General features: G+C 43.0%; 1 protein-coding gene and 1 pseudogene across 4 annotated transcripts in view; both read right to left on the bottom strand.

Moving 5' to 3' along the window:
* Positions 1 to 1,455, bottom strand: part of FBXO31 (F-box protein 31) — a 43,405-nt gene extending 41,950 nt beyond the window's left edge. For 2 of the 4 annotated variants that reach the window (XM_036440681.2, XM_045582624.1), the window contains exon 1: positions 990 to 1,435. In XM_036440681.2, the coding sequence (XP_036296574.1) occupies positions 990 to 1,338 (349 nt within the window). In that variant the 5' untranslated portion in view covers positions 1,339 to 1,435. Of the gene's footprint in view, positions 1 to 989 lie in introns of all 4 variants that reach the window. The other 2 variants (XM_045582623.1, XM_036440682.2) reach the window with 2 other exon arrangements.
* A 2,587-nt stretch (positions 1,456 to 4,042) lies between these two features.
* LOC118721012 lies at positions 4,043 to 4,208 on the bottom strand (annotated as a pseudogene).
* Positions 4,209 to 13,233: the final 9,025 nt, after the last annotated feature.

The following is a 13,233-nucleotide window of genomic DNA, read 5'->3' as shown; positions in this document are numbered from 1 at the left end:
TTTAAAAAAATAAATAAAAAGTTTATTTGAGCCAAGCTGATGACATATGCCAGGCAGCAAGATCTCAACAGCTCCCTGATGATTCTTAATTTCACTCTTTTGTTGTTCTGCGTTGTTCAGATCTTTTCTTACCTATCCTTTTTACCAATATATGAGAGCTTATTGAACGTCAAAGATTTGTTAAGGTTTAAATGCAGAGGGCCTTGCACTCTGGATTAATAAGTAAACCTTCCTCCTGGGGTCTGTTACAAAACTACTCGATACTCTCGCTGATGCCACCAGAATCCCTGAGGGAGACAGCAACCACTCCAGCACTATCCAACTCCACCCACCTGTCCAGAGACCAGTCCTTTTCTCAGAAGAACCTCCAAACACCCGCTCTGTTCCGCACCTACTCAAGCCCACCTCGATCGCTCTCCTCTGCTTCTCACCCCCACCCGCGCCCAAAGGGCTGGGGACAGGGAGCTGCACCTGCAGATGTCAGGTTACTTCCTGTCCTAAACCTCCAGGGTCTCACACCTACAGGGACCCCCACCACCCTCCCAGCTCGAGCCACTTCCCTTGGCTCCTTGGCGTCCAGTTCCCGCAGCTGGGAGATCCCTCATCCCTCTCCGAGCACCCCAGTGCCCACGGAGAACGCTTCTCGCCCGCCCCCGCGCCCCGGATTTGTGACAGGACCCGCTCCTCCCCCCCGTCACCCCCACCCCCACCCCCACAACCAGAACCGCCCCTCGGTGCTTCCCGATCTGCGCAGGTCTCCATCTAGGGCCCATGCAGAGCCGAGACCCCCGAGTCCACCCTGCTCATGAGGCCCCCCCGACTATGGCAGGTCCCTGTCCAGGGCCCTTGGGGACCTCAGACCCCTTCCAGGCCTGTACACGTGCCACCCGGACCTCCGGGCATCCTCCCAGTCCCGAAACCTTCCCCCACGCCCTGACCTCCGCCCCGAGCCCCCTCCAGGCCCGGACCCCCCGCTGCCGTGCACTCACCCTCCCGGCAGCGCCGCCTCCAGATGGTGTCGTTGTGCAGGATGCGGCAGAACTTGGTGCAGACCTGGGCCAGGTTGGGCAGGTCCGTGCCGGGCAGCGAGGCGAAGATCTCCACCAGCAGCTCGGGGGGCAGCTCCAGCAGCGAGCAGCGCGGGGGCGGCGACGGGCTCGAGCTCCGGCCCCCCCACTCACCGCACAGCTCCGCCGCGCCCGCCTCGATGCGCTCCTCCTCCAGGTCCGTGTCCGGCTCGCTGTCGGCCGCCGCCGTCTCGGCCGGGTCCCGGCGCTGCTGGCGACGCCGACACCCCCGCGAAGGGCCCACGCCACACAGCCGAGCACACACCGCCATGCCTGTCGGAATAACGGCCGCTGCCGCCGCCGCTGCTGCAGCCGCCGCCGCCGTCGCCGCCGCCGGGCCTGCACCTGCTCCGCCGTCAGCCGGCCCCGCCCCGCAAGAGAGCGCAGCCCGGACCTCAGGCCTAATCCCGCCCATCAGAGCCCAGCCCCGCCCCCAGCCAGAAGATCTAGCCACGCCCCCGCTATGTCTCGGCCCCGCCCCCACAGGGGACTGTAGAGGCCCCGCCCCGGAAGCTCCGCCCCGGAAGCTCCGCCCCGGAAGCCCCGCCTGCGGGGGTGGGAGAGCCGCCAGGCCCTCTGCTAGGAGGCCGGCGACCCTCTGGCGGCTCTGTCTTCCACTCAATTGCGCTCTGAGGGCCTCCGGCTCCCCTCGCGGAGCTTGCCCGGGAAAAGATTACCCACCAACGCGCTACGGTCGCCCTTCCCCACTAAAGGCGTGAGTGCGGGCGGCAAAAGGGCGTGCTGCCGCGTTTGAGGACAGAATCCTAAGGATTCCCCGGAGGACATTCTCCCCCTCCCCCCGCCCACGACTCCGACGATCCTCCGAGAAACTCTTCCCCAGGACGGTCCAAAGTACCCCCCTCCCATGAATCCCTCCAGGACCCTCTCTGAGGGCCCCACGGACCCCCCACTAGAACCGCTAGGACCTCCCCCTAAGGAGAGCCCCAAGGAGTGGCTCCCAGGATTCCCCAAGGACACCTTCCTCCCCAGGACTCCCTCCCCCGCAAGGAAAGCTCCAAATGACCCCAAAGACTGCTGCTCACAGAAGGCGTGATAAGTGACAGGTGGAATCAAGGCCAACCGTTAAAGTTCTACGAAGCCAACTAGAACCCTAAATTGTGCCTCCCAGCTCTTTTATCTAAAAACTAACATTCACTTGTTTCTGCCCTTAATACAAAGAAAGGGAGAAATCACCCTAGGTGATAAATCCTGTGTCATTTGTCAGTGATCTTGTTACCTTGTTTACTGTGCTCGAGGGCACGTGTGTTCTAGAGACTGTAAAGCTAGCTCTTGACAGTAGCTTCACCTTAAATAACTCATAACAGAAAACCGTTATTGTCTTTAGAGAGGAAAGCCAGGGGTACGGATGCTATTGTAGCAACTCTACAACTCCTTTCTGGTCGAGACTTACTTCAATGCCCTGAAGTGCTGGAGGAATTGCCCAGCATCTAAATGGAAGCTAAGCATCCTCTGGCAAACGCAGTGTTTCTGGGGTGGGGTCTTGCTTATCTAATAGAAAAGACTAATCTGCCAGTTTCCTGGGCCCAACCTCCACTAATTCCTGGCTATCCACCACCACCTCCACAAGGAAATCTCTGAGCAGAAAAGAGGGCAGTCTACCTAGTCCACAGAATCCCATAAATGGGGAAGTGCATCTTTTGACAAAAAATAGTGCCTTAGTTCAAATTTTTACCATCTCAGGTCTACACAATTGAAAAACACCTTGGTCAGAAACAACACGGGTAAGCTGCTATATCCTTTCACCATCCGCACAGGATGTCCCATTCATTCTCCACGATGGTGACCTTAGTTTTGATCCCACAAGTTGTGTTAGAGGGGAGAGTTTTGCACAGAGACCTGCGTCCTCTCCCCTCACCCACAGGCCAGACACACAGTCTTGGGGTGGGCCTGGGGCTCCACTCCTGAGCCCTGTCTTAAGAATGCCACTGCCAAAACCGGTTTGGCTCAGTGGATAGAGCGCCAGCTTGGGGACTGAAGGGTCCTGGGTTCGATTCCGGTCAGGGGCATGTACCTTCCTTGATTTCGGGCATATCCCCGGTAGGGGGTGTGCAGAAGGCAGCTGATCAATGACTCTCTCTCATCGATGTTTCTAACTCTCTATCTCTCTCCCTTCCTCTCTGTACAAAAATCAATAAAATATATTTTAAAAAAAAAGAATGCCACTATCAAACTATGAACCAGGATGTCATGATTCACTCAGAAGGAGACAGCCGATTGATGATTCTCTCTCAACATTGATGTTTCTTTCTCTCCCTTCTAAATCAATAAAAAATATATATATACATTATCATATATATATTAGGTAATGTTGTTTTTCATATATTATATATATATATATATATATATATATGAAAAAAATAACACCAAATTGACCTGCATAGGTTTTTCCATCCATCCTCTGTAGTTGTCAGAACTGGCTTCTTTCAAACAGTAACATCAGTAAAAGCAGACTCATCCCATCACTCACCTATTTAAAAGTACTTAGTGGGCCCATTGACTCCTATTACATCATACACTATCTGGTCCTATCCTCCCAGCCTAGCCTCCTCATTCCCCACACACATCTTTCAACCAGTGCCACCAGATTCCCTAGTCAAAACTCACCATGTTTTATCACATCTCTGTCACTGCTCAAGCTGTCTCCTCTGCCAGGAAGTCCCATCTCCCCAGTCTATGCCATTAAATCCAACCCCCTTCCTTCTTGTCTTCTAATGGTACCCCTTCTAGGAAGGATGATCCCTTTATTACAGCACCATCATATTGTTTTATTGTAAACACTTGCTTCCTTTGGCTTTACTATGTTAACGAAAAAAACCATTGAAACCTGTAAAGAAGTTTTTTTTTATAAATATATTTTATTGATTTTTCACAGAGAGGAAGAGAGAGAGATAGAGAGTTAGAAACATCGATGAGAGAGAATCATTGATCAGCTGCCTCTTGCACACCCTCCACCGGGGATGTGCCCGCAACCAAGGTACATGCCCTTGCCCGGAATCGAACCCGGGACCTGCCGACACTCTATCCACTGAGCCAAACCGGTCCCGGCAACCTGTAAAGAATTTTTTAAACTGATAAGAACAGATACTACACTTGATCTTAGCCAAAAGGCCGAGAAGCGATGTGTAAAGAATTTTTTAAAGAGTTTATTTGAACCTTAGTGTCGACAATTGCCGGGAAGCAGAACCTCAACGGATTGAGATAATGCTCCGAAGAATGGCGGGTTACATTTTCCTATTTATACACCGAAATGAAAGGAGGGACATAGGTGGGTTACATGAAATTCATTGGTGATGGAGTAAGGAGGCGGGAGAAAGCAAAGCGGTGGGAAACTCCTGGGATTGGATAAAAAGTAAAATGATGGAGGTGTACTCAGGTGAGTGCAGGAACAATTAACACGATAAAGAAGGAATTTGAGGCATCTGTCCTGGCGCCCACCACATTTGGTTGTTCCCCAGAGGCTCCGGAAAAAGGGAAGTTACCAGTTACCCAGACATCTCACAGATATGTTATCCTAGAGGCAAAAAAGGCAAACGGGCTCAGTAAAAAGATCAAAGTTGATCTTTGTCTGGGAGAATATCTGGGACATGACTACCTACTATAACCTGTTAGATATTTAATTTTCAAACCATCTTTTGTGGTTATCTTAGGTCTCTGGGTTTGCAAGACTGCCACGCAGGCCTTCCCTGAGCTTGTCAGGTTAGCATGTGGTTTTTTTCTTTCACAACTAGATGTAACCCTCACAACATGACAGATGTATCGATACTAACCCTTCATGCAATCAATGAATGTTCACTGACTAAATGTTTGTTGAATAAAAAAAAAATAGCAAACAAATAAACTGGCTAAACAATTAAACAGGGAGGAATGTGAACCAAATAGACATAGAAAAGATTTTTGGGCTATCATCCTCATCATCACCATCCAAGCTAGGAAATATCTCAGCAATGTACCAAATAATATAATAAAAATTTTTGGAATGCCTGACTAGCCTATGTGCTATGTTCTGTGTGGATCCATAGATTCTAAAGCATGATCCTTGCCACTGTTACATCTCAGTCAGTTTTAAAGGAATATATCTATCCCCTACTAAGCCCTATTAATAAAATATATTTTTCTTCTAGGAGAGCTAAGAGTATATTAAAATGTACAAATTTAGTTTGCTCAAATTTTCATCTTTAATAGAATGGTTAAACTATTCTGTGTCCATAATTTGAATTATACAAGTAAAAGTTACAGCTATATATCCTTTACACCAGGAAGGCTGTGTACAATAATGCACAAAAATGTTGGAAGGATTGAACTGATGCAGACTACCAGAACAGAAAGAAAAAGACAGCTGTGAGAGCTTGGGTAATCCATGTTGGTGTAAAGGAGCCAGAAGAGAAAGACTTTGAATATAGCGGAGAATTTTCATATGTTGAATGCTGAAAGCATTTTATGTCTTTGAACAATTTTACAATCCCTCATACAGAACTTGTATCCTTTACAAAGAACACTAAGCGTGGTCATACTTATATAAGGAAAACCTAGATAGAAGAGATTATTATTTTTTAATATTACAACAATGAACTCTTTGTTAGTGAGAACTGATAACATCTAAGGAAGTAAGTAGAATACAGGGCAGGGCATTTTTCAATTGGTTGCCTGGAAAGTCACTGAAAGTAGTAAACCACGTTAACTTGATGCATGCTGTTAGATGTGAAAAATGTCATCTTATCCACTGCCCAGCACAGTCTGGATGATGGGAAAACATTCATAGGCCAAACAAGAGTTTCATGGTTTAAAACAAAAGTCTGAACAGTTGCATCCCTTAACAGTCGCATATACTGTATGGGCAAAAGCCGGAAAAACAATCCATTGTATTTAGAATTAAACAAGCAAACAACAACAACAACAACAACAACAACAGCCAAGCCTTTGGAATGTTACCTAGTTCCATCCGTTGTTATCCACTCATTTAAGAAATAATCTTAGGTTATCTGAATGATTTACCATGGCTTTCCTGTTCGCACTAGTTAGTTGATTTCTAAAGTTGAACCCCCGAGGCACAGGAAGCATTCTAATACCGTGCCCCTTTCGCAAAACCTCCCAGGAACCAGCGAAGACACTCCCACAGTCTGCACCTATTGGGTGTCAACTGCAAAATCTTCCTGGCTGAATTCTTTCTGAGAATAGCTCAGGCACTCCTCTTGAGCAATACTTGTTTGTTTACTTGTTCTAAAGAGCAAAGCGATGACACAGGACAGATTGGACAGCTGGCCAATAGTGTCCCAGAGGACTTCCAGGGTGGAGTATGTCTTCCAATCAGAAAGAGGAGAGGCGGGACAGGCCCGAGGAGATGAACTACTTCTCAGTGTGACTTGCCCTCCATATTGAGTGTGGCAAAAATAACTCTAATGTGTTTTAGAGCAGGTTAATGTTTTGCGCCCCATTTGACAGATTCTTAGAAATAGCTAGCATGATTTACAGCTGCGTTACATCAGTAATGCCATGATGTCATTCAATTTTTACGGGTTAAATTATTTCCCCCATGATTATGGTCATTTAATATTATGGAAAAAGGAATAAGGTGAGAGTTATTTAAAACTAATACTGCGTGGCTTTCTACAATGATTATGTGATAGTTTAAAAGTACTAGGAGATTCTTGGAGAAAACACTAAATAAATTTAAGTGAAAGATGTGTTTTTGCTTTTCTCTTTTATATGGATTATTTCAAGAAACTGTAATATTTATGTTATTCAACTAAAAATAAATTATATTATGTGTATATTAGCTACCTTAAAATAATTCATGAACAATATCTATTTTCTGAATATTTTTCACTACATCAAACTTCTATTAAAATGTAATTTGAGGCACATGAAAATTTTCACATACACTCAAGCACTTCCAAAGTTACCTTTTTAAAGAAATTTAGAGCCGAGACCAGTTTGGCTCAGTGGATAGAGCGTCAGCCTGGGGACTGAAAGGTCCCAGGTTCGATTCTGGTCAAGGGCATGTACCTTGGTTGCAGGCACATCCCCAGTGGGGAGTGTGCAAGAGGCAGTCGATTGATGATTCTCTCTCATTGATGTTTCTAACTCTCTCTTCCTCTCTGTAAAAAATCAATAAAATGTATTTTTAAAAAATTTAGAGAGAAGGAAAGAAACATTTGCTGTTCCACTTATTTATGTATTCATTTGTTGCACCTTTTTAAATTTAATTTTTCTATTACCATTTATCCCCTCCATGCCCTCCACCATACCCCCAACCCTTTATTAATTGCTTCTTGTATGTGCCCTGATGGGAGATTGAGCCTGCAACCTTGGCATATTGGGATGATGCTCTAACCAACTGAATCAACCTGGCCTACAGTAATACTTTTAATATATATATATATATATATATATATATATATATATATATATATATATATATATAGTTGATTTCAGAGGGGAAGAGAGATGGAGAACTAGAAACATCAATGATGAGAGAGAATCATTGATCAGCTGCCTCTTACATACTGGGGATTTAGCCTGCAACCTGGCATATGCTCTTGACCAGAATCCAACCCAGGACACTTCATTCTTCAGGCTGATGCTCTATCCACTGAGCCAAATCAGCTATGACCAAAAGTAATACATTTTAAGTTTAATTAATTATTTATTCAAATATGCTAATTCTAAAATGGAAGTTATGCCCTAACTGGTTTGGCACAGTAAATAAGAGTACAGCCTGCAGACTGAAGGGTCCCAGGTTCGATTCCGGTCAAGGGCATGTACCTTGGTTGTAGGCACATACCCAGTAGGGAGTGTGCAGGAGGCAGCTGAATTGATGTTTCTCTTTCATTGATGTTTCTAACTCTCTATCCCTCTTCCTTCCTCTCTGTTAAAAAAAAAAATCAATAAAATATATTTTAAAAAATAAAACAAAATGGAAATTATGCTTGAGAAATCTCTACACACCAACTGTATTGGATAATTTCCTGAGAAATATGTAGGGATATGTGGTTTTGTTTTATTTTAATTATTTATTTTTAAAATTTTTCTATTTTATTTTTTTAATGTATGTTTGTTAATTTCAGAAAGGAAGGGAGAGGGAAAGAAACATCATTGATTAGAGAAACATCTATTGGCTGCATCCTGCAGGCTCCCTTCTGGGGATTGAACCTATAACCCGATATGTGACCTGACCGGAATCCAACCATGACCTCCTAGTTCATAAATACTGAGCCACACCAGCCAGGCAGAATATGTGCTTTTAGGTTCAAGTAGGAGCTCAAGGTTAGGGATACGACCATAACAGCCACTGTAAATGTAGACTTCAGTTCTTGAAATCTCAAAAGAGTAAACCAGTCCCAACACTAGCACAGCCCTTGAGGCTATTACAATGAACCAAGGCCTCCCGGTAATTTGGTAATGTTTTCTGGGTGCTTAGGGACTAGGAAAATATGAAACTCTCCTTCCCTTCCCCCCACTCCCATATGCCAGATAATTTATTTCCCCATCTTGCAATTGGAACAGTTGTCCAGCAAGAGAATGAGAAGTCCATTTCTTACAGAGCAGCACTAAGCCAAGAAAGCACTCACCAGTCAATACTAAGTATCATAAAAATCCCTTTGTATTTTAAAACTGATAATTTTGTGTTTGGCAGAGTATATGTACACTATAAACACTTACTGGATTTTTTTTTTTCAATCTTCATAGAATAAAAACAATCAAGATAATACACTGGGAGCTTAAATCTTTGGAATTTTGGAAACCAGATAAAATGTCCAAGTGTTCTTTATTAACTGTATATTATCAGATTTTAAAGATAAAGAACTGTGACAGAAAGAGGAAAAAAGAAAACATGAGATGGCAAGTGACACATGCACAAATGCACTGTTCGTTTGTAGACACTCGCAAAATAAAGAGCTACAACTAACATCATTGTTTTGGTCGTGTGGAATAATTACATGGGAACTGTAATATACTTGCTTCTCTATTAAGAAAAAAATCCCAACTGTCTTAAAACCACTTTGAGAAATACATATTAGAATGTTTTATACATTTGTATAGTAATGCGTATTAGCACACTCCAATTACGGTACTTTATCAAACAGGCATATATGAAAGGCTTTTGCACCACGGTTCTCAAAACTGCCTGGTACTGGTACAAGAACAGACATATAGACCAGTGGAACAGAACAGAGAACCCAGAGATTGACACAAGCCAGTATGTCAAATTAGTATTTGACAAAGGAGGCCAGAGCATACAATGGAGACAAGACAGTCTCCCATAAGTGGTATTTGGAAAACCGGACAGATACTTGCAAAAAAATGAAACTAGACCACCAACTTATACCATACACAAAAGTAAAATCAAAATGGATAAAGTATTTATTTATTTTATTTATTTATTTTTAATATATTTTATTGATATTTTACAGAGAGGAAGGGAGACAGATAGAGAGCCAGAAACGTCGATGAGAGAGAAACATCGACCAGCTGCCCCCTGCTTACCTCCCACCGGGGATGTGCCCGCAACCAAGGTACATGCCCTTGACCGGAATTGAACCCGGGACCTTTCAGTCCGCAGACCGACACTCTACCACTGAGCCAAACCGGTTTCGGCTGGATAAAGTATTTAAACATAAGATGGGAAACCATAAAAATCCTAGAAAAAGCTATAAGCAACAAAATAGCAGACATTTGTCATATCAATATATTTACCGATACAGCTCCTAGGGCAATGGAAATTAAAGAGAAAATAAACAAATGGGACTACATCAAAATAAAAAGCTTCTGCAGAGCAAAAGAAACCATCAACAAAAACAACAAGAAAGCCCACTGCATGGGAGAACATATTTGCCAATGTTATATCTCCAATAACAGCTTAATCTCCAACATTTACAAGGAACTCAAAACAACAAAAGGAAAATAATCTAATCAAAAAATGGGCAAAGGGCCTAAATATACACTTTTTGAAAGAGGACATTCAGTAAGCCAAGAGACACATGAAGACATGCTCAAAGTCACTAATCATCAGAGAGATGCAAATCAAAACAACAATGAGGTACCATCTCATACCTGTTAGAACAGCTATCATCAACAAATCAACAAATGACAAGTGCTAGAGAGGATTTGGAGAAAAAGGAATCCTTCTTCACTGTTGGTGGGAATGCAGATTGGTGCAGCCACTGTGGAAGACAGTATAGTGTTTCCTCAAAAAATTAAAAATGGAACTGCCATTTGACCCAGGAATACCACTTCTAGGAAAATATCCCAAGAAAACAGAAACACCAATCAGAAAGGATATATTAATATAAACCCCTATGTTCATAGCTGTGCAATTTACAATAGCTAAGATTTGGAAACAGCCTAAATGCCCATCAGCAGATGAATAGATTAGAAAATTGTGGCACACCTACACAATGGAATACTATGCTGCTGTTATAAAGATGGAAGCCTTACCATTTGTAACAGCATGGGTGGATCTGGAGAGCATTATGCTAAGTGAAATAAGCCAGTCGGTGAAAGATAAATACCACATGATCTCACTCATTTATGGATAATAAAGAACATTACAAACTGCTGAACAAAAATAGAGGCAAAGAAGCATCGAATAGACTATAGCGGGAAGGTAGCGGAGGGTGAGGGGGAATAAAAGATCAACTGAAGGACTTGTATGCATGCATATAAACTCAATCAACAGACTTAAGACACTGGGGTTGGAGGAATGAGGGCAATTGCTGGCAGGTAGTGGAGGGAGGGGGGGTTTGAGGAGCTCAGTAGAGGGGGAAAAAAAAGACACATATACTACTATTTGTAATACCTTAAACAATAATTTTTTTAAAAAAAAGGCTTTTACAAACTTAAAAGGGCCAAAATCCTGAATATAGGCTATCTTTCAAAGTATTAGATATTAAAGAGCAAAAACCAGCCAAAGAAGCATTTGCTGTTCATCTAGATGTGTTGTTGGCAGCAGGAATGGCACCAGGTGTCTGACCCATGGGGTTAAACCAAAACTAGGTTCAGCATCCTCCGTGCTTGGGTTCTGGCTAGGAAAGAATTCAGAGCAAGACACAAAACTGTAAGAGATTTATAGAGGAAATTACAGAGTTAGAAAAAGCAATTCCTAGAAGAAATGAGCTTCGGAAACAAGTTAGCGAGGCAAAGTGAAGAGCTCTTGGAGCTTGGGAATGAGGAGGCTAATGGTAATGTGCTGGGTGAAGAGAGAGGGGGAAGGCATGGGAGGGACAGTGCACTGGTTCCTCCATCCTAAGGATTTTATTTTATTTATTTTAAAAAAAAACTTTATTGTTGAATGTATCGCAGATGTCTCCCTTTTATCTCCCCACTGCCTGCCACCACCCAGTTCCAGCCTTCACCACACTGTTTTCTGTGTCCATAGGGAATGCATATAAGATCTTTGGTTAATCTCTTTATAACTCCCCTCCAATTCCCTTCCCTCTGAGATTCATCATTGTTTCATGTTCCCATGCCTCTGGTTCTATTTTATTCATTAGATTTCTTATTCATTTGTTTTTATTTTTAGATTCAATTGTTGATAGATTTATGTATTTATTGCCATTTTATATTCATATTTTTTTCCTCCTCCTCCTCCTCCTCTTCCTCCTTTTCCTCCTCCTCCTGCTCCTCCTCCTCTTCCTCCTTCTTCTCCTTTCTTGTCTTAAAGAATGACTTTCAACATTCCTTGTAATACTTTTGGTGGTGGTCATCTCCTTTAGCTTTTTATTGTCTGTGAAGTTCTTTATCTGACCTTTAATTTTAAATGATACCTTTGCTGGATAGAGTAATCTTGTTGTAGGACCTTGCTATTCATCACCTTGAATATTTCTTGCCACTTCCTTCTGGCCTGAAATGTTTATTGAGAAATCAGTTTACAGTTGTATGGTCACTCCCTTGTAAATAACTAACCACTTTTCTCTTGATGCTTTTAAGATTCTCTCTTTGTCTTTAGCCCTTGGAATTTTTAATTATGATGTGTCTTGGTGTGGGCCTCTTTTGATTCTTCTTGTTTAGAACTCTCTGCACTTTCTGTACCTGTAAATCTATTTCTTTCACTAGGTAGGGGAAGTTTCTGTCATTATTTTTTTCAAATTGGTTTTAAATATCTTTCTCTCTTCTTTCTAGCACCCCCATAATGCAAATATTGGTACTCTTGAAGTTGTACCAGAGGCTCCTTACACTATCTTCATATTTTTTTGGATTCTCTCTCTCTCTCTCTCTCTCTTTTTTTTTGTCCTTCTGATTTTTTTGCTTCCTCATATTCCAAATCATTGATTTGATTCTCAGAATACTCTACTGTTGAGAATTTAGGGAAGGTCCCAGGGAAGAATCTTAATAGAATACTCAGCAGTTTTCCAAGTGTGTCCCTTTAGGGTTGTAGCCTCCAATGATGGATTGGCTGGCACCGGAACAGGGCATCATTACTCAACGCAGCTGGTCCTGACATCGGCAGTGGCTGGCTTTATTGCTTATCTGGACTCAGAGGTGAAATACAATTGAAGCCTAGATGTTATCTCGAGGGAAGAAAGGTCAAGGGGTCCAAACAGCATGACCAATGATATGCTAGGGGATGAAAAGTCACCCTATAATTGATGTCCAATACTAGGCACCAGGGGCTTTCCATTCTAGTGACCTTCTGTTCCTGGCCCATCGTCCTTGCTCTCCTCAGATCTGTCTAACTGCCTACAACAATCTCCCTCCCCCATTCAAAGATCTTGTTTCAGAAATCTCTCAAAGAAAAGGGTCTCTTCTGTAGCTGCTGAAAGGGGGTGACATTTTCTTCAGAGCCAAGAAAACCTTGCTCTCTGTCAGAGAGACAATGAGGCCTGGACATGGAAGGAGGTGGCAATGGTGTCTAGCGGTGGTATTCCCTGAATATGAGTAGGGCTTGTAACTTGGTGGAGACAAACTGGGTTATATACCTTAGTATTACTGGAGCAAGGCTAGGACAACAAGAATTATGACAAATGGTCCAGTGGAAGGAAAAGCATTTTAATACTCACTGATTCCAAGTCAAAGGGTGGGTTAAAATGAAGCATTAGTTTGGAGAGATGTAGGAAAATATTTTAGAAAATGAAATAAATTTAGATCCAGTTCAATTCACAGGTGAAAAATAAATTTTGAAGACAATTAACTGAATTACTTTAATATT

The sequence above is a fragment of the Pipistrellus kuhlii genome, unplaced genomic scaffold (genome assembly GCF_014108245.1).
Source record: "Pipistrellus kuhlii isolate mPipKuh1 unplaced genomic scaffold, mPipKuh1.p scaffold_m20_p_17, whole genome shotgun sequence".
NCBI classification, from domain to species: Eukaryota; Metazoa; Chordata; class Mammalia; order Chiroptera; family Vespertilionidae; genus Pipistrellus; species Pipistrellus kuhlii.
Note: the sequence above shows the minus strand (reverse complement) of the source record. Positions and strands in the feature narration are given on the sequence as shown.